The 21,478-nt window shown below is 39.8% G+C and overlaps 1 protein-coding gene across 3 annotated transcripts in view; it reads left to right on the forward strand.

Annotated features, from left to right (window-relative positions):
• Positions 1-204: 204 nt before the first annotated feature.
• Positions 205-21,478, forward strand: part of FAM102B (family with sequence similarity 102 member B) — a 106,713-nt gene continuing 85,439 nt past the window's right edge. For 2 of the 3 annotated variants that reach the window (XM_036866944.1, XM_036866961.1), the window contains exon 1: positions 205-778. In XM_036866944.1, coding sequence (XP_036722839.1) covers positions 540-778 — 239 coding nt within the window. In that variant the 5' untranslated portion in view covers positions 205-539. The remainder of the gene's footprint in view (positions 779-21,478) is intronic. The other variant, XM_036866954.1, reaches the window with a different exon arrangement.

The following is a 21,478-nucleotide window of genomic DNA, read 5'->3' on the forward strand; positions in this document are numbered from 1 at the left end:
AGATTCTAATTAACCCTATTAACCCATGACTCTCAAACCCAAGGGAAAACAGTATCAGTGGAGGGGAAGGGGAAGAAAAGGGGGCGGAGCAAAAACTGAAAGAAAGGCGGAGAGGAAGCTGTAGAAGGAAGTTCGTTTTGGTAGGATTTGTCTTTTTTTAACCCCAGAGAGGCGTGACGCCCTAACGCCCCGAACCTCCACGCCCGCCCTCCCGCTTCCGCCCGGCAGTGCGCTGCTGGCCGCTGCCGCTGGGGGCGCCTCCGACCCCGAGGCGCTGAGGAGGCGGCGGCAGTGGCAGCGGCGGTTCTCGGAGCTTCGCCTCCCCTCCTCCCAGACGGGCGGTGGCGGCGGGTTGCAAGCTGCACACTGAAAGGGCGCCTACCGCTCAGGCGAGCTGCAGCACGACCGCTCCCCGTGGGTGGGCGGGGGTCCCGCCGCGGCAGCCGCCGCGCTCCGGCCCGGGCTGCCGCGAGAGGAGGCGGCGGCGGCGGCGGCACCGGCCCCGGCGGCGCCCCCACGCGCAGCTCGCAGCCCCGGCCATGGGCTGGGCGGGCCCGCGGCTCGGCCGAGTTGAAGCGGCGGCGCCGGCCCGCGCGCCCTTAGGGCCGCCCCCGCACCCCGCTCGCCGGCGTCTGGCTCTCATGATGATGAAGAAGAAGAAGTTTAGTTTAAGGTGGACTTCGAGCTCGAGGAGCTCTCCTCGGTGCCCTTCGTCAACGGGGTCCTCTTCTGCAAGATGCGGCTGCTGGACGGCGGCCAGCTTCACCGCCGAGTCCCCCCAGGGTAACGCGCCGGCCGCTGCTCCCGAGCAGCTGCGCCTCGCCTGCCCTGCAGGGGCTTGTTGGATGGGGCAGCATCTCTTCCGTGGCCCATTTGCTCCAGGAGGGCGGCCAGCCTCGTGAGCTTCTTCTTTCTCTAGGGACCCGTCTGAGATCGGTCAGGAGTGTATCGATCTGCACAAAGTGCTTCGCAAATGGGTTCCTCGGCTGGGGTAAGCCACCTGTGCTCGTGATTCCAGATGGTTCCTCGTATCTGCTCTTCCCTCCTAAATTCTCTTGAATGGGAGCGATGGCCAGAAAGGGAGAGGATGCTTCTGGTTTCTCTTCAGACCTTTCCGTATTTGTGAGATGCAAAGTGGAACTTGAGCTGTTGTTAAAACAAAAATAACCCAAACTGCTCGAGTTCCAAGAGCGCCCGCTCTAAACCGAAGCCTTTGCTTTTAGCCTTTCTTCTTCTCTGTGTTGGTTACTGGAGGGCGCTGGAGTCCAGGATGAGGCCGGGGTAGGCCTGGTCAGGCTTGAGTCAAGTGTTCCCTGGCACAGACAGGACAACAGTTTGTGCCTCATCTCAGAGCTACGTGTCCAGTTACGCCCTAACACAAACTGAATTACCCGTCTTGAGGTGACCGCTAGTGGCTCTCAGTGGAGAGGACTTAGAACCAGAAGAGCCCAGGCCCTGCTCCATTTTGAAATGAGCCCCTGGGCACTCTCAGGGAGTGTCGTTGGCAGGTTACAGAATGAAGTCAGGAGTGGTAGTGTTCCTTGAGTCATTTCAGGGGTATTTGTAGGTTGACAGATCTCTCCTAGGGGTAAATGTTCCTTAAGAAAAGAGAAAATTTGCGGAATTGTAAAAAATGAACTTTTAAGTTCCTGAGATCAAGGAATAAGTCTCATAGTTAATGCTTATTTTGCTTAGATGTGCTGTTCATGCACTTCATTTTTACCCTAAAAAATATTCTGCTTTCCTTTTATCTGTCATCCCTATTAATAATGTAAACGAAATAATGTCCATGGGTTGTGGAATTGGGACCAGAAAATTGTCCGCAGTGGCAATATTGAAGCCTATGAGAGCCAAAAACTGTAAATGTCTAGTTGGCCAAAGCAAAGGACGTATGAAGCAATACTGATTCTCAGAATTAAAAAAAAAAAAAAAAAAAAAATCAGCTGAGTATAGTTTTTTAGATTAAACTATGATGACACATCTACACAGTCATTTTTAACACATTGGTAAGAGAACACTGTAACTCAGAATGGTTGAGCAAATATTGTACCAGCTCTTAAGGTGCTGAAGTCCAAAGCCAATTCTTGAATGTTCTGTAGGTGCAAATGACAGTCTTACCCTGTTCTGTGGCAAAGTCCCACCCACCACTCTGGCAGTTAGACCAGCTCTCCTGGGCCAGTGGTGACACCTGGTGGTCAAGGTACTTCCCTGCTCCCTCATTTCTCCCTCAGATTATTGGTTTGGCTTGCTTGTAAATCAGTTATTCTGGTGTTGCACAGTCATTTATTCAGCAAATAGGTATAGGCTAAACCCTTTAAATATCATATTTAATTCTCATAGCAAGCCTATGAGGTAGGGATCCCCATTTTGTAGATGAATAAACTGAGATTCAGCATAACTAACTTTCCCAAGGTCCCCACATCTGGTAGGTGAAATGCCAAAATTCTAATACAGGTCTCTCTAATTTCAAGCAGATTGAGGCTATGTAAAGGAGAAAATTGTGTGTTGTGCTGAAGAGGGAGCTTCCCAATGGTTTTCACAAGCAAGGGGTGTAATTTGATTTGGAATTTTCAAGATTGGAAAGGAAAAAGCAGAGTATCCTGTATTAAATTTACCCCTTTTTCTTCCAACTAAAATGTGACTTTAATCAAAGTCAGTTAGGTTAAGAGTAGTGCTCTGTATAACCAACCAAACAACACCCATATAGTTTGGAGGGAAGTGATTCATAAGAAGGAGCATGTTCCTTATTAGGTACAGGTAGTTGGTGTAAAGCTAAGACCAAGATTTTGGAATGAGGTGGATCTGAACCTAAATCCTAGCTCCACCATGGCAAACCTGGGTCGGTTACTTAGCCTCTCCAAGCTTCCATCTATAAAATAGAAACCATCACTGGCTTATGGGGGTGTTGTGAGGACTTAGTAAGACGATGCATCTAAAACAGCTACCACAGTGCTCTGGCACCAACTGACATTTAAAAAGAAGACAAGGAGCTTGTCTGAAAGAGTTTGTTTCCTTTACATGTTATACTTAATTTTTTTCTCCTGGCAACTATGAAAGTATTGATTTCAAAAAGATACCTCATTTTAGAAGAAAAAAGAAAGAAAACCAGAAATACCTAAGGATGTGAATTATTTAAAAATTGCATAACTTAAGGCAGAAATGTAGAGAACAAACGTATGGACACCAAGGTGGGAATGGGGGGTGGGATGAACTGGGAGATTGGGATTGACATGTATACACTAATCTGTATAAAACAGATAACTAATGAGAACCTGCTGTATAGCACAGGGAACTCTACTTAGTGCTCTGTGGTGACCTAAATGGGAAGGAAATCCAAAAACGAGGGGATATATGTATACATGTAGCTGATTCACTTCGCTGTACAGCAGAAACTAACACAACTTTGTAAAGAAACTATTCTGGGACTTCCCCAGTGGCGCAGTGGGTAAGAATCCACCTGCCATTGCAGGGGACACGGGTTCGATCCCTGGTCCGGGAAGATCCCACATGCCGCAGAGCAACTAAGCCCGTGGGCCACAACTACTGAGCCTGCACTCTAGAGCCCGCGAGCCACAACTACTGAGCCTGTGTGCCGCAACTACTGAAGCCCACATGCCTAGAGCCCGTGCTCCGCAGCAAGAGAAGCCACCGCAATGAGAAGCCTGCACACCGCAACGAAGAGTAGCCCCCGCTCGCCGCAACTAGAGAAAGCCCACGTGCAGCAACGAAGACCCAACACATCCAAAAAATAAATAAAATTAAATCTTTAAAAAAGTAAAAAAATAAAGCAACTATACCCCAATAAAAAAAAAATTTTAAAGGCATTTAAGTGTTTAAAAAAAAAAATTGGCGTAACTTTTCATTCTTGGGTACCAGCCTAGGCAGTGCATCTCTAAATAAATGCTAGATTTTAATTTTTTAAAAGATCACCTGTACCTCTCATAAATCAAATATAGTTAACACTTAACATTTCTCCCATAAAAATATGCAATGAACTACACAGAAAAGGGTTAACTAGCAGGCCCAAGATGGCTTTCCTGAGAAAGGCCTGTTTGCAGTGTTTTTGCTGGCATCTGGGAACCTGAATGTTCAGCAGTTGCCTACACTGACATCAAACTTTAGAGTGGCTCATTGTGCCTAGACTACAGTGTGATTTGTGCTGAATACATTCTGGGAGTCTGGAATTTTGGCCTATTCTAGGCAGAGGGTGCCTATGTGACCAGCCCGGAGGTGCCTATGTGGGGGGAGGGTACCCTTAGGTACTGCATCTCTAATGAGTTTCCTTGGTAGACACATGTGTTGTCACAATTTGATGTTGGAGAAATTGTGTTCTGGATGACTCCACTGAGAAAGAACTCTTGGAAGCTTGCACTTGGTTTCTGAGGACTTTGTTCTGTGCCCCTTTCTCCTTTGCTGATTCTGCCTTGTATCGTTTTGCTATAGTACCTCTACGATACACCTTAGACATGGGTATGACTCTATGCTGAGTCCTGTGAGTCCTCCTAATGGATCACTGAACCTGGGGGTGGTTGTGGGGACCGCTGATGCATGAACCTACGTAAAAGAATAATTCATTTTGTTAAAGAAAAGCCTGGGAGGTACATAGCAAATTATAAATATATTTAAATATATTTTGTTTTGTGCAAAAACTAAAGATGAAGATCATTCATTGTTTACCAAATATTAATTGAGCATTTACCAAGTTTCTAGCTTCCTGTCAAGGGCAACAAATGTAAGTACAACAAATATAAAGGCCTATAAGGCAATTACCTCTACTTAATGAAATTAGATCGTACATGGATAATTGCTTGGTGATAGGAGACAGTATGATTTAGTGCCTAATCAGTGGGTCACACAATATGTGAGTGTTGTTGAAATTCTGAAGGTAAAGAGTTTGTTTACAGCTGTAAAGGTTACTGAAAACCACATCAGCTTTTCAGTTGTGCATGCTGGAAGGATGAAGTGGCGTTGACAACGAAGTGTGGGTGGGAGGACTGACTGAGCAAGTTGGCAATAGGAGTTGTTGATAGATCAGCTTGACTGCTGAGAGAGTTCACATTAAACTTCTAGCAGAAGATAGAGACATTGAATGCAATTATAAAGATTTACTTTCCACTGCTTATAGGATAAAGGTCAATCTAATTACTCCAATAAAGATGTTAAAAAAAAAAGTCAATCTAAGATTCTTGCGCTAGGTTGTAATGTAATTAAAGTGGTGTTTAAGCTGGCTGGTGGGCTGATGCTGTTTGGATTCAAATGGGGATAGATTAGAAATGAGGAGACAAATTAGGAGTCTATTAAAATAACCCAGGCAGAAGTGAATAAGAACCTGAACTTGGAGGCTTCTCATGGAAGTAAGTGATGAAATGAAAATGCTATGACAGATGCCTTGATGACATGACAGAGTAAAGAAGTCAGGAAGAATCTTTGTTTTGTTTTGCAAGGGGAATATACATATCGTTGGGGAGATACAAGGAAGTCAGTTATATGTTTAACATACTACATTTAGTGACAGCCTGATAAGCAGTTGGAGACATATTTACTGTGGATTTCTTAGTTCTGGTCTATTGTAAGTAAGCCTGCTTACAGGATTTTTCATCTAAAATTTCCTTACACTGTGTTGCCCTTTTAAAGATTATTAATGAAAATTAATCTTAGAAGGATCCAGTTTCTCCTGGGAAGGTGTATCCAGTGAAGATGTTAGAAAAAAAATAAAGACTTAAAAGGTATTTATTTGTATACCGTATGCTAACACATATATATGGAATCTAAAAAAAAAGTGGTTCTTAAGAACTTAGGGGCAGGACAGGAATAAAGACGCAGACATAGAAAATGGATTTGAGGACACGGGGAGGGGGATGTGTAAGCTGGGACGAAGGGAGAGGGTGGCATTGACTTATATACACTACCAAATGTAAAATAGATAGCTAGTGGGAAGCAACCGAATAGCACAGGGAGATCAGCTTGGTGCTTTGTGACCACCTAGAGGGATGGGATAGGGAGGGTGGGAGGGAGACGCAAGAGGGAGGGGATATGGGGATATACGTATACATATAGCTGATTCACTTTGTTATACAGCAGAAACTAACACAACGATGTAAAGCAATTATACTTCAATAAAGATGTTAAAAAAAAGGTATTTATATGTAATAAATGTTATTAAAAAGGTCAGATTTTTACATACGATAGTTAATAAAACACTCAGAAAATACATTGTATGATTATGATAATCTAATAAACTGAAGCCAAATTATTGCCTAATAAAATATTTTTGAAGACCTTTCAAAAAGACATAATGTTACATTAAAATCTTTTCAGAGCACTCTTCCTTTGTAAAAGCATTCAAATCACTTTAGAGGTTTACTAAGAACAAGTTTAATAATTTCTGGTCTGCTTTAATAAAGAAATATAATGAGAAAATTTTCCTGTTTTTTTTAGGATTTCCAAGTTTGATTTATTTTTTGCATCTTTTTTGGTGCTCATAGCTAAATACTTTTCTAAGTTTCACATGAGCTTGTGGCAGAAAACCACATGTGAATTCAAGGAGTATCTGGGAAGCTTATGAGCATATCTGTGTTGGATCTTTTACTTTGTGAACAAGTTGAAGGCATTTTTTTCTCTTTGGCCAGAGTATCTTCATGTTTTCAAGATTTTAGTTCACTGCACATTGTGTACTTCTTTTTAGTAACTTTTTTCCTTATTGCAAAAATAACACATATTCATGTGGAAAGCTTACAAAATAGAAAAGCAAAAAGAACAGAAATTGCATAAAAATGAAGCAGCTAGAGATAATCACTATTATTATTTTGATGTATAACCTTGGAGTCTTTATTGATCCGTACACACACATATATATACACACACACCCTCCACACACACTTATCACATACTTTTTTTAAAAAAACCAAAGTGGGATCATACTATACTTATTTTTTTTTCATTTAATGTATCTTCCCATATCATTAAGTATTCATTTACAGACTTATTTTTAATAGATGCATACTATTCCATTGTATGGATTTCCATGGTTTGCTGAACAAAGCCCCTTTTGAAATAGTCTTTCTTCTTTGCTTTCTTTTTTATTAACATTTTTATAAACACACTAAATTGAGCATCCTTAAAGATGTGCACATCATTGTTATTTTTTTAGGATTCACACTTAGAAATGGAATTATTGAGTCAAAGGGCAGTTTTAAGGCTTTTGATATATGTATATTATTAACTTGCCCTTTGATACATTAAATTGACTTTTTTAAGATGAAAAAATTACTAATAAGTAGCAAATACAAAAAATAATGCTGTTTGACCATATGGCACAAAATTATTTATACCCTGACCAGAAATGAGGTCATCTATTAACATTATTATAATAGCTATAAAAATGGTAGCTAACACTTAATTGAGCTAGTACTTTTTAAAAAGTAGCTAGCACTTTGCCCATGTGTCAGGAACTTTTCTAAGCCTTTACAGCCTCAAAATAATCCTAGGAGGAAGGTACTATTATTACATTATCACTATTATTACTACTGCTATTACTCTCATTTTATACCGGAGGAAACAGGAGCCCAAAGAGGTGCTGAAAGGTAACACAGCTAGTAAGTGGCAGGGCAGGGAGGCAGTCTGGCTCCAGGGTATGCTCTTAATCACAAAACTCTGTTGCCTCTCAAATTTTATGTTACATGTTTTCTCATTCTTATGTTTTAACAAAACAGTAGATAAATATATATAGTATGACTTTTTCTGAATGCTAGTCTCAGAAAACTGATTCCAATGTGTGACACCACTAAACAAGTCATTAGACCTGGCCCCTTTAGATTTGCCCAAAGTTATTGTATATGAAAGAAGAGAAACCTAAAACTCATGCACGTACTGTTTTTTTCAAGGTGTGACTTTCCAGTTGTAAGTCCTCAAAATTGTTTCATTACTGGATTGTTGTACCTTGTAAAACTGTTATTAATGCCACTTTACACTAGTAAGTTAATAGTCACTATTGTATGTCTAAGCCTTGCACACTAGGCAGTTTATAAATATTTATTGAAAGAATGCAGATATTTGGAGAAAGGATCTGTTGTAGCTTTGCTAAGAATGACAAATACACAGAGATTCCCAAATTAAATACATGGGGAAGTCATATGGGGAAGTATATGCTGTTCTATGTACACAGCTTATAAAGAATTAATGTTCAATTTGGGGTGTCACCCTTTGAGGGATATTATCAAGTAGAGATGCAGGGAACTATATTAAGATTCTGAGGAATCCCGAATTGTGTTCATAACAGGAGACTGGGGTGAGTCTCAAGGGAAGATGATGGTGTTCAAATACTAAAAATTGAGCATGTATACATATATATTTTACATTCCTAATTTTATGTATTACAAAATCCTTTTTATAGACGTGTTACCTCCTGTTGGGTTAGGATAGAGATCAAGTTCTGTAACACATATATTTGAAAAATAACAAGTGGCTTAAACTAGGTAGAAATTTATTTCTCTCACATATAAAGCCCAAGCTGATGTGGTGGCTCTGACCCGTCAGGTTATCAGGGGCCCTGACTCTCTATCTGGTTGCTCTGTTATGCCCAACCAGATATTGTTCTCATCCCCAGAGACTAAGTTGGCTCACCCCGCGTCCGAATTCCAGCCACTGCGAAGGAGGAAAGGGGAAGGGGAGGTCCTTTTTGCTCACAGCCTGTTGACCAGAATTTGAGCATGAGGAAACATCCAGCCCCAAGGAAGGATGAAATGTCGTCTTTGCTGGCTGTCCATGTGCCCAGCAAAAGATTCAATTACGATAAAGAGAAGGGGAAGACGGTTATCAGAGGACCGTTAGCCTCTGCCACTCCTCTCTTTTAGAGAAGAGAAAGTTGATCTGCAGAAAAGCAACACAATTTGTTCAAGATCACACATCAGTTAAATGAAAGATATTTGAAAGACTGTCCCATAAAGAGGGAATAGACTTACCCTGGGTACATCAGAGGAGAGAACAGGACCAGTGGGGAAATGTTAAAGATGACATGTTTCTATTCAGTATAATAACAGAAAAGATAATCTGTAACATTTAAAAGAAGACGGTACTTAGTGAATAGGCTACCTTGTCCATTTGTCAGGAATGTTATCCTTCATTAGAAGGATGGGTGACCTAGGTGATTCTTAAGGCCCTTGCTAACTCTAGGTTTTCTATGATTAAGCTTTCAATTTTATTTCCTAATACTGCTCTTTCTAAACCTCCCATTTTAGCCAAGACTGGTCAGTTTATATTAGCCAAGTATGTGTGCATTTCTGTCTCCTTGTTACTCTCTCCTATTTCCACCTCTTCTTTACCATTCTTTTAGTTGATTGAAATTCCAAGCATTCTTCAAGATCTAGAGCAAATGTCTCATCAGCTTTATGCCCACATCTGTCCCAACCTACAATCCACCTACTGCTTTCCTCCAACGCTTACTTCACGCACTATGTCCTTAATAAATATTCGTTGTTTGTTGAATGAATGAAATCTTTTTTCATCGTGCCTACTATGATTTCACCTCTTACTCAATTACTGTACTTTTTTTTTTTTAAACGTGATAATCCATTTATTTATTTATTTATTTATTTATTTATTTATTTATTTATTTATTTATGGCTGTGTTGGGTCTTCGTTTCTGTGTGAGGGCTTTCTCTAATTATGGCAAGTGGGGACCACTCTTCATCGCAGTGCGCCGGCCTCTCACTATCGCGGCCTCTCTTGTTGCGGAGCACAAGCTCCAGATGCGCAGGCTCAGTAATTGTGGCTCACGGGCCTAGTTGCTCCGTGGCATGTGGGATCTTCCCAGACCAGGGCTCGAACCCATGTCCCCTGCATTGGCAGGCAGACTCTCAACCACTGCGCCGCCAGGGAAGCCCCAATTACTGTACTTCTTGTTTCTATCATTCATTTCACTCAAATTTGTTCTTTTAATTACCTATAAAAATTTTCCATGCAGTGTAAAATTTACAGTAGTAGAAATAAATACAAGAAAAGGTAAGAAGAAGTGTTTAACTGGTTTTTTTTTTTTTCGGAGGGGGTGGGTCAGGGGAAGTGTCATGGAAGATAATTTTTTAGCAAGGTTTCAAAAAAAGTCTAGCTGGAGAAGGAGATGGAACAGTAGAAGGAACAGTACACACAGCGGCAAGGAACAGCAGCATGGTCTGTGCTGGAAGTACTGTGATTATAGTGGTGTATTACTGCTGCCACATAAAGAGCAGGAGAGAGTGGTCATTTCGCGGAGCCTGGGCTTGCTTGGATACTCAAGCATCTAGGGAACCAAGAGCAAAGGAGTGACTTATGCAAAGTTAGTAGGTTAGCTTAGATAGGGCTGGAATTTAAGAGAATTCTCATCCAATGACCTTAGCTTTCTCAGTAGGAGCCAAAAAAGATGAAGTGAGGGATATGAGGATAATGATAAAAAATCAGAAAAGCTTCTATAAGGAATGAGAGAAGCAGCTGACCAAAGACAAGGCCTAACTGAAATTTAGAACATGAATTTTAGTGATGGCAACATGCATGTTCCTGCATCTTTTTCTAGTGAAAGTCTAGAGAGTAGGCAAGGTCCAGGGTATAGGTGTTACTGAAATGGTATGATGATAGGCATAGGGCAAAGAACTCTGTGTCTAGGGTGTTAGGTTATTTGCACGGTGTTAAAATAGCCAGTATGATTGCAGGTGATGGAGTGAAGAGAGAGAGAGAGAGAGGGAAAGGTACTTCTGTGTGACATTAACTAGGAGAAGAAGAGTGTGACATAGCCATATGTCATGTGCCTCAAGCTGAAAGTAAAAGAGTTAACAGCCTGTAAGTGGCACTGAGGAGTTAGGAAAATGCCATCGCTGCCTCCTGTGGGAGATGGGGGTGGAGAACACTACCCCCTATAGAGCTTCAACACAAGTAGTGTGCTCATGAGCTAGCCAGGTTTCACTTAGGCAGTGAGTAGACTGTTAGGTGAAGAGGTTGAGAATGTAGAGCTTGTTCAACCCTGGAACCAGGGTTTCAGGTGGTGTGGTAGAATGAGTTGGGAAAGAGAGCAGCAACAGAAGAATAAATCAGGGTGAGGAAGAAAAGAACTGTAGGAAAGAGCAGTCTGGAGATTTAGGGAGAATAGGTGACCAGGACTTGCACTATAGTCTTTTCCTGTGGATTACAGGGATGAAAAGTGTACATAGAACTGAATGGCCTTAAGATTTCCAATATGGATATAAAATAATTTAGTGTCATATCTAAGGCGCAGGTAATACAAGACAGGTTCTCCAGCTGCTACTTCTAGGAGAGCAAGAATGAGATCATGTTAAGTCATGCCTTTCACTTCCTAGGAGTCCTTGCCTCCTTTTATCGGCTGTGTCTCTTTCTGTCTCACACCCTCCACCTACAAATTTAATCTTCATCCTCACTAATCTTTTCACACTCATTTTGGAGAATAAAATATCCTTCTTTCTGTTCAGTGCCAACCCATTTCCCTATCTTTGATCCCATATCCATCTAACTTCCCTTTCTCTCTCTCTGTACAGTTCTGATCCAAACTTTATGAAAGAATGATCTGCATTTGCTGTCTCTTAAACATTCCTCCTCTCCCCTCAAACTCATACTCTGACTTCCACCCCACCACTCAGCGGAAACTGTCCTTGCTCATATCATCAGCCATTCTAATATCTAGTCATTATTTTCTCATTTGTGCCTTTGTGCTCTATTCAGAATTCTGTGATCATTACCTGTTTCTTGAAACTTGCCTATCTTGGCTTCCAAGAACTTTCTTCTCCACTTTACCCTCCCACTTCTCTGATTCCTTCACTGAATTCTCTGAGGGCACTTCTACACACCCTCTCTCCCTTTTTTTTTTTTTTTAATAAACTTTACTTTTAGAGCAGTATTAGGTTAGCAGCAAAATTGAATGAAAGCACAAAGAGTTCCCATGTACCCCTGCCTGCGTGTGTGTACACACACATACAGAGCCTCCCCTGCTATTAACATCCCACACCAGAGTGGTACATTTGCTACAATTGATGAACCTACATTGACACATCATTATCACCCAAAGTCTGTGGTTTGCATTAGGGTTCACTCTTGGTGTTATATATCCTATAGGCTGTGACAAATGTATAATGACGTGTACCCACCATTATAGTGTCCATACAGAATAGTTTCGGTGCCATAAAAATCTTCTGGGGTGCAACTTATTCACCCCTCCCTCCCCCTACCCCAGGCAACTACTGTTATTTTTACTGTCTCCATAGTTTTGCCTTTCCACGATGTCATATAGTTGGAATCATACAGTAGGTAGCCATCTTCAGTAGATAGGCTTCTTTCACTTAGTAATATACATTTAGATTTCTCCCATGTCTTCATGGCTTGATAGCTCGTTTCTTTTTCACACTGAATAATATTCTGTTATCTGGATGTACCATACTTTATCCATTCACCTACCATTCACTGTGTGATTCCACTTATATGTGCTACCTAGAGTGGTCAAATTCACAGAGATAGAAAGTAAAATGATGGTTGCCAGGGGCTGAGGGGAGGGAGCATTGGGGAGTTGTTGTTCAGTGGGTACAGAGTTTCAGTTTTACAATATGAAAGGGGTTCTTGGAGATTTGGTGCACAACAATATGAATGTACTTGAAGCTGTTGAACTGTGCACTTGAAAATGGCTAAGATAGTAAATTTTGTTATATTTTTCCACAATTATTAAAAATGAATAAATATCTTACACTCTTCCCCCAATTTTTATTAGGCCAAGCCAATTATTTACATGTTAATATATTCAAGTAAAGTGAATTAGTATTAAAAAGAAAGTTTTCTCTCTCTTTTTTTAAAAATTAATTTATTTTATTTATTTTATTTTTGGCTGCATTGGGTCTTCGTTGCTGTGTGCAGGCTTTCCCTAGTTGTGGCAAGCGGGGGCTACTCTTCATTGCAGTGCGAGGGCTTCTCATTGCCGTGGCTTCTCTTGTTGTGGAGCACGGCTCTAGGTACACAGCTTCAGTAGTTGCGGCACAGGGGCTCAGTAGTTGTGGCTTGCGGGCTCTAGAGCGCAGGCTCAGTAGTTGTGGTGCATGGCTTAGTTGCTCCGCAGCATGTGGGATCTTCCCAGACCAGGGGCTCGAGCCCGTGTTCCCTGCATTGGCAGACGGATTCTTAACCACTGTGCCACCAGGGAGTCCTGAAGTTTTCCTTTTTTTTAACTTCGTAATTTAGAGACCATTTTTGCCCTGAATTTTCTGCAAATTCAGGGCAAAATGAGCATTGATGAGTCCGTTCAGTCATTCTACCAACTAATATGATTTAACAAAATATAGACATATTGGCTTATTTGGTAATTAATTTTTATTTATCAGTTTTAAGAAGTCCCTCTTTTTTCCCCCTACTTGTGTTTCTGCTGATTTAAGTCATTATTTTTGCTCATTATATGTCCTTGAGATATATCTTATTGTTGCTCATCAACAAATGTCAGCATTTATTGATAAAATTATCTCTAGTTTATCTTTATTAAGTATAGTACCTTGAAGATAAGTTTGTTCTGTGAAAACAGTATGTATGATGCTTACTTACATCTTTTGCATGAGCTCTTTTCATGATCTCAAATGATATATTCTTCACAATAATCATTACTGTAACATTGGTATAAAATATATTTTTTACCATCCAGGAGCCTGCACTTTATTGGAAATACTAACATATATTAAATGCAATATAGGGCAGAGTGACAAAGGCTATATATAGTAAGTGTACAAATAAAATTGTTATGGCAGTTGAAAGGAGGAATGGAGCTATTAATTCTGAGAAAGTAGGGAAGACTCCTTAGAAGAGGCGGCATGTGAGCTGAGCTTTGAAAGATTAGTAGGATTTAACCAGTAGGGGGGAAATGGGATGAAAATGTCAGACATTTTGACCCTGATAATGTTTTGACTTGTGTTTATTATCAAAAACTATTTTTAAGAGTGGTACATCAATACTGTATCTTCATTAGAAAGCATTTTCTAGTGCAACTGTTTAGAAAACAGACTGGCAATTCCTCAGATGTTAAACAGTTACCATATGGTCTGGCAATTCCACTAATATACCCCAAAAGAAATGAAAACATATCAACACAAAAACTTGTTCAATTAACACTTGAACAACACAGGGGTGGCAGGTAGGAGCACTTGCCTGACGCACAGTGAGGCCAAACAAACCGAAAAGTCAGACTTCGGAGCATTTGGAGCAGAGAAAGGTTTATTTTCAGGACCATTTAAAGGCAAGTGAGGGGAGGAGCGTGGTTAGTTGTTGCAAACTTCTTGGTGAGGAATCCTTGTTCTTGCAGCTGTCTGGGTAGGTCAGGTCAGGATCTTCCTGTAAACCTGCAACAAAACAAATATTATTCTCTGTTCTACAACTTTTTATCTCTGTATGAATGGACTCTTAAAGGTCAGAGCCCTGAGAATAGGCTATCCTGTATATTTCAGACTATAGGCAACATTCTTTTACAAAAGGTTCAGAGCCAGCATGACTAAGCACAGGCAACAGAGCACAAAGGTTAAAGCAAAAGGAATAAATCTAATGAGTCAGATTTGTTCTTCCCTATTACACGCCGACTCTCCATGCAGTCAAGTCCACTTATCTTAGTCGGCCCTCCTTATCAGAAATTCTTTATCTGTGGTTCCACATTCGAGGATTCAACCAGCCACGGATTGTGTAGTACTGTAGTATTTACAATTGAAAAAAAATCCGTGTATTAGTGGACCCGTGTGGTTCAAAACCATGTTGTTCAAACTGTACATGAATTTTCATAGCATTATTTATAATAACCAAAAATCCGAGACAACCCCATTGTCTGTCAGCTGAGGAATGGGTAAATAAAATGTGGAATATCCATACAGTGGAATATTTTGCCAATACAAAGAAAGAAAGTACTGATACATGCCACAGCATGGATGAAACTTTAAAACTTCATGCTAAGTGGAAGAAGCCAGTCACAAAAGACCACATATTTTATGATTCCATTTATATGAAATGTCCAGAATAGGCAAAGTCTACAGAGACAGAAAATAGATTAGTGGTTGCCTGGGATTGGGAGGTTGGAGGGAAATGGGGAGTGACTACTCATGGTATGAGCTTTTTTTTTGGAGGTGATGAAGATGTTCTCAGATTGATTGTGGTGGTGGTTTCGCACTCCGTGAATATATTAAAAACCATTGAGTTGTACATTTTAAATGGGTGAATTGTATAGTATGTGAATTATATTTCAATAAGGCTATCTAAAAAAGCATTTTCTGACAAAACTCCATTAGCCAATCTAATTAACTCCTTGGATAATTTTCTATACCAGTTTATTCTTTTATTTAACAAATATCTGTTGAGTGCCTACTATGTGCTAGGCACTGTTCCAGGCATTTGAACTATTTCTATTATTTTTCACTTCAGTCCTTTTTTTTTTTTTAAATAAATTTATTTATTTATTTATTTAGGCTGTGTTGGGTCTTCGTTGCTGCACACGGGCTTTCTCTAATTGCTGCAAGAGGGGGCTGCTCTTCGTTGTGGTGCGTGGGCTTCTCATTGCAGTGGCTTCTCTTGTTGCGGAGCACGGGCTCTAGGCACGTGGGCTCAGTAGTTGTGGCTCGCGGGCTTCAGTAGTTGTGGCTCACGGGCTCTAGAGCGCAGGCTCAGTAGTTGTGGCGCACGGGCTTAGTTGCTCCGCGGCATGTGGGATCTTCCCGGACCAGGGCTTGAACCCATGTCCCCTGCATTGGCAGGCGGATTCTCAACCACTGTGCCACCAGGGAAGTCTCCACTTCAGTCTTTATTTTATGAAATTATTTTCCTTGGTGTTTATTCTCTTCTCTGTATATTTTAGAATGAACGTGAGTTATAAAACAAGTGTAACATAATCTGTATAGTGGCTATTATTTTTGTAAAGTCCAAATTTTCAGGATCAGATTTTACATTATCTAAATTCTGTTAAGAATTCTTAATTTTTGTGACAATTTATAGTCAATAGCAGTCTTTATCGTGTGATATTTTAGCAAGTTGTTTTAGATAATTTTATGTTTATTATTGCTACCATTAATATTCATTAAGAGTTGGATAAAAGACTTGTAGAATTTTTCTTTCTTAGCTAATCCAACAGAAAATTTTGAGCATTGCCCCCCACTCTGTATTATGGGTTAGGGATCAAAGATGTTCAGGGTCAATATGTCCTGCTTTGGGGTAGGAGAAAAACAGACCTGATAAACAGGAACACAGAACCATAAAAGTGGACAGTGTTGAGAACTTGGTGGCTAGGTGGTGGAGCGGAACAGAGAATGTTCGGGGCCTATAGTTAAGGACAAGACTGCACTGGGGGCCAGATTTTGGCAGGCCTTGGATGCCATTCGTGAAGACCAGGTTTTATTTTGTAGGCAATATGACCTTGAATCCCTCTTATTTTCTGATTCTAAAATTAATTCAAGATCACTGTAGAACATTTGGAAAATACATAAAATTACGAAGAAGAAAATGTTACCTATCAGAGACAATTACTGTTAACATTTTGAAATAGTCCTTTCCAGTTTCTTCCAATCCATTTTTATCCTGCTTTTTTCTTCTGAACATTATAATATACGCATTTTCCGTGTTATTAAACACGTCAGCATGTTATTCTGATAATGCCATATGTAATATTCTTTCATGAATGTACTATAAGTTAAGTAATAATTCCTCTGTTTTATTAGATATTCCTATTTTTTCAATTTATTCCTTCTCTTGCCAATACTGAGCTCTTTCCTGTGAATATTTGAATGTGAGGTGCAAGCAAGGTCTGTGATGATGTGTGGTAGGCAGCTCTGAGTTTATATCTTAAACTGAGCATGGTAGTCAGGATTTCTTTCATACCTAGATCTTAAGATAATCTACATGGACAAGATAATTAAAGCCCAGGATAGCATATAGAACAAAATGCAAGGGTCAGAGGATAGAACCTAGGTAGAAGAAGTCATAATTAAGAAAAATGAGACCAAAACACTGGAGAGAATTTGGCATCACAGAAGCTAAACAAGAAAAAAACTTGACGGGGGGTAGGGTGTTCAGCCCTGCCATAGAGTGGAGAGATGGAATGGTGTGAGACCTGCTCTCTTTATTTGACAATCGACAAGTCTTTGGTGAACTTTTTTTTTTTTAATTATTGAGGCATAATTGACATACAACATTATATTAGTTTTAGATGTACAACATAATAATTCAGTATCTTTGTATGCTGCGAAATGGTCACCACAATCAGTCTAGTTAACATCCATCACCATACATAGTTACAAAAAAATATTTTTTTCTTGGGATGAGAACTTTTAAGATCTACTCTCTTAGTAGCTTTCAAATATGCAATACAGTATTATTAACTGTAGTCACCATGACCTCATGACATTTATTTTATAACTGGAAGTTTGTACCTTTTGACCCCCTTTACCCATTTCATCACCCACCCACATATCAGTGAGATCATGCACTATTTGTCCATATGTCTCTGACTTGTTTCACTTAGCATAATGCCCTTAAGGTCCATCCATGTTGTCGAAAATGGCAATATTCTTATTCATGACTGAATAATATTCCATTGTGTGTGGGTGTGGGTGTGTAGGTATCTCACATTTTCTTTGTCCATTCATCTATCGATGGACACATTGGTTGCTTCCATATCTTGGCTATTGTAAATAATGCTGCAGTGAACATGGGGTGTGGGGGATGCAGATATCTTCCAGAGTTAGTGTTTCCTTTTCTTCCCCCTCCCCAGATAAACACCCAGAAATGGAATTGCTGAATCATATGGTAGTTCTGTTTTTGATTTTTTGAAGAACATCTCACTATTTTCCATAGTGGCTCCACCAATTTACTTTCTCACCAACAGTGCCCAAGGGTTCTCCTTTTTCAACATCCTCACCAACACTTATTTCTTGTCTTTTTGATGATAGCCATTCTAACAGGTGTAAGGTGATATCTCATTGTGGTTTTGATTTGCATTTCCCTGATGAATAGTGATGTTGAGCACCTTTTTGTGTACCTGTTGGCCATCTGTATGTCTTTGGAAGAATGTCCATTGAGATACTCTGCCCATTTTTAAATTGGATTGTTTGTTTTTTGCTGTTGAGTTGTATGAATTCTTAATATATTTTAGATATCAACCTCTTATCAGATATATGATTTGTAAATATTTTCTCCCATTCAGTAGGTTGCTCTTTCATTTTGTTGATGGTTCCCTTTGATGTGCAGAAGCTTTTTAGTTTGATGTAGTCCCACTTGCTTATTTTTGCTTTTGTTGCCTTTGCTTTTGGTGTTAAATACAAAAAATCAGGGGCAAGACCAATGACAAGGGGCTTACCACCTATGTTTTCCTCAGTAAGTTTTATGGATTCAGATCTTACATTCAGTTTAATTCAATTTGAGTTAATTTTTGTGTATGGATTAAGGTAGTGGTCCAGTTTCATTCTTTTGCATGTGACTGTCCAGTGATGAACTTGAGAGAGTAGTTTCATTGGAGTCATAGGAGTAGAAACCAGGTTCCAAGGGGTTAGGGAGTGAGCAGGTGGTAAAGCAGCAGAAGCATTGTGTGTAATTGTTCTTTTGCAAAGTTTGTTAATGAAGAGAAGGAGAAAAGGAGAATTAGTTAAAATGGGGAAATCAGGAGCAAACAATTTTATGTTTTTATTTTTAGGATAGAGATTTGAACATGATTATAGGTTGGGGCAAAGGAATAGTGTAAGAGAAAACAGGAATACAAATATTAAAAACAAACCCATGATTGAAAGTCTTTCTTTTGTCTTAAAGAAAAATATTTTGTTCTGTCCTGAAACCTGTTTACTGGTTTCAGAAGAAATTCTTAGGCCTTTCCTAATCAAATGCTATTTCCAAGCACTGTGGCTTAGAAATTAGCTTACACCCAAGACTTATTTTATCTTAATGAAATAATGAACTACCCATAGTACTGATTTTGGACTTTACATGTTTGCTTCATTTCATCATAGTGAATCATCACTAACATAGCATTAGAGTGAACTCATTTAGTGACATTTTCTTTCTAGTTACAATTTTATATATTTCCTTGTTCATAGACTGTAGCCACATTTCAATAGCGATTTCTGGGAATTCTCTAGTGCTGGTGTTTAAACATAAAGTTATTAACATTTTATCTCCTATTGTTATCTTTTGAGGCCAATTCAGAGTCCCTTAAGGTGTTTTTGTTTGTTTTTTTTATTTTTAATGTTTCCTCTGGGTACCATCTGGACATGAAGGTCTCCCCATTTTGGTCATTCCTTATGGTTAAGGATTGACTTCCAGAAAGTTCAAATGAGTATCTTACTTGAACTGTCCTGTGGACGTTACTATTTACTCTACGTACAAGGCAGGAAAAGTTTTAGAAATAACAGCCCCAAGAAGGTAGTTAGAAAAGATTGTCCATTGTCCTTGCAGAAGAAGGTTATTGTTTCTAAAATTGCTTTTGCGTTTTATAAGCAACCATAAGTTACCTTAATAATTTCTGTTAATGCATTTCTATTAATGGAAAAAATAAACAATCACTGCATTTTTAATGCAATGATAATATGCAATTGTATGCATTTGTAATTATAATCATATAATAATATAATGTGATTATAATTATACTATAATATAATATAATTATAATATAATTTGTAATGTAATATGCATTTGTAATTATATGCTGTTGAGAACTGTAAACTCCCTCATTATATTAATAAAGTAAGTCTTCCTGAAGCAATCAGGAACTCAGTAATAACTGCAGTATTAGCACTGGCTATTTCCTAATTTGAGAAACTGTAAATTAGTACCAACTGATAGTAAGTCAAGAATCTGCTAAGGTTAACCCTTATAAAACCAGCACACAAAATAATTGAGAAGCTATGTAAAATATTTATTGCAATTTCTCTAACTCACCTACTCTGCTCCCACTGGGGTTTCCTTCCATGTGAGGAATGGTATCAGACATGTCAAGTAATGCAATGTGATGCATAAACATGAAGTTTACACTGATTGTGATCAGAGTCAGCAGGAGATACCTCAGCAGGTCTGTGCTACTCAAGAAACATCCCACCATATTCTCAGTACAGTCCTTTTATATACAACCTCCTTGTAGTCTCATTTTTCCGTTGCTGCACAGATCTCTTCCAATCTATTCCCCAGATCTCCCTTCAAGTAGAGTTAGCTAGACTGTGTTGCTGTGCCTTTGATTTTAATTTACTTCACTTGCGTGAGTTTTTCCTCATTATTGTATCATTATCATTATTTTACAAATAACCAAGACAGCCAGAGTAGAGCCTTCATAGTACATTTTTAATATTATTTTGTGCTGTTTTGTCACATTCCAGCTGTGTCACTGGCTCATTTCACGTTGGATCTCAAGAATGTAAACATTCTGCAGTTTTCTCCTCCTTATCTATATCTCCAAATAGGTTGTCATGGCCTATGCATGGCCTTTGGAATTCACTATTTAATATTACTCTGCCAGAAAACCTCCTCTGATACTATAGAACAGTGGTCCCCAACCTTTTTAGCACCAGGGACTGGTTTCATGGAAGACAGTTTTTCCACGGGGGTGGGGTGGGGGGGGAGGGGGGGTTCAGGCAGTAATGTGAGCAGTGGGAGCGATGGGGAGCAGCAGATGAAGTTTGCCAGCCGCTCACCTCCTGCTGTGTGGCCCAGTTCCTAACAGGCCATGGACTGACAGGTACCGGTCCGAAGCCTGGGGTTTGGGGACCCCTGCTATAGAGCTCCCTTTCAATAATTATACGTGTGAAAATACCAAAGGAGTACTTTTTTTTTTTAACATCTTTATTGGAGTATAATTGCTTTACAGTGTTGTGTTAGTTTCTGCTGTATAACAAAGTGAATCAGCTATATGCATATGTATATACCTATATCCCCTCCCTCTTGCTTCTCCCTCCCACCCTCCCTATCCCACCCCTCTAGGTGGTCACAAAGCACCGAGCTGATCTCCCTGTGCTATGCGGCTGCTTCCCACTAGCTATCTATTTTACATTTGGTAGCGTATATATGTCCATGCCACTCTCTCACTTTATCCCAGCTTACCCTTCCCCCTCCCCGTATCCTCAAGTCCATTCTCTACGTCTGCATCTTTATTCCCGTACTGCCCCTAGGTTCATCAGAACCTTTTTTTTTTTTTTTAGATTCCATATATATGTGTTAACAGACGGTATTTGTTTTTCTCTTTCTGACTTACTTCACTCTGTATGACAGACTCTAGGTCCATCCACCTCACTACAAATAGTTCAGTTTCGTTTCTCTTTATGGCTGAGTAATATTCCATTGTATATATGTGCCACATCTTCTTTATCCATTCATCTGTCGATGGACACTTAGGTTGCTTCCATGTCAGGGCTGTTGTAAATAGTGCTGCAATGAACATTGTGGTACATGACTCTTTTCGAATGATGGTTTTCTCAGGGTATATGCCCAGTAGTGGGATTGCTGGGTCGTATGTTAGTTCTGTTTTTAA

This window comes from Balaenoptera musculus, chromosome 1, assembly GCF_009873245.2.
Source record: "Balaenoptera musculus isolate JJ_BM4_2016_0621 chromosome 1, mBalMus1.pri.v3, whole genome shotgun sequence".
NCBI lineage: Eukaryota > Metazoa > Chordata > Mammalia > Artiodactyla > Balaenopteridae > Balaenoptera > Balaenoptera musculus.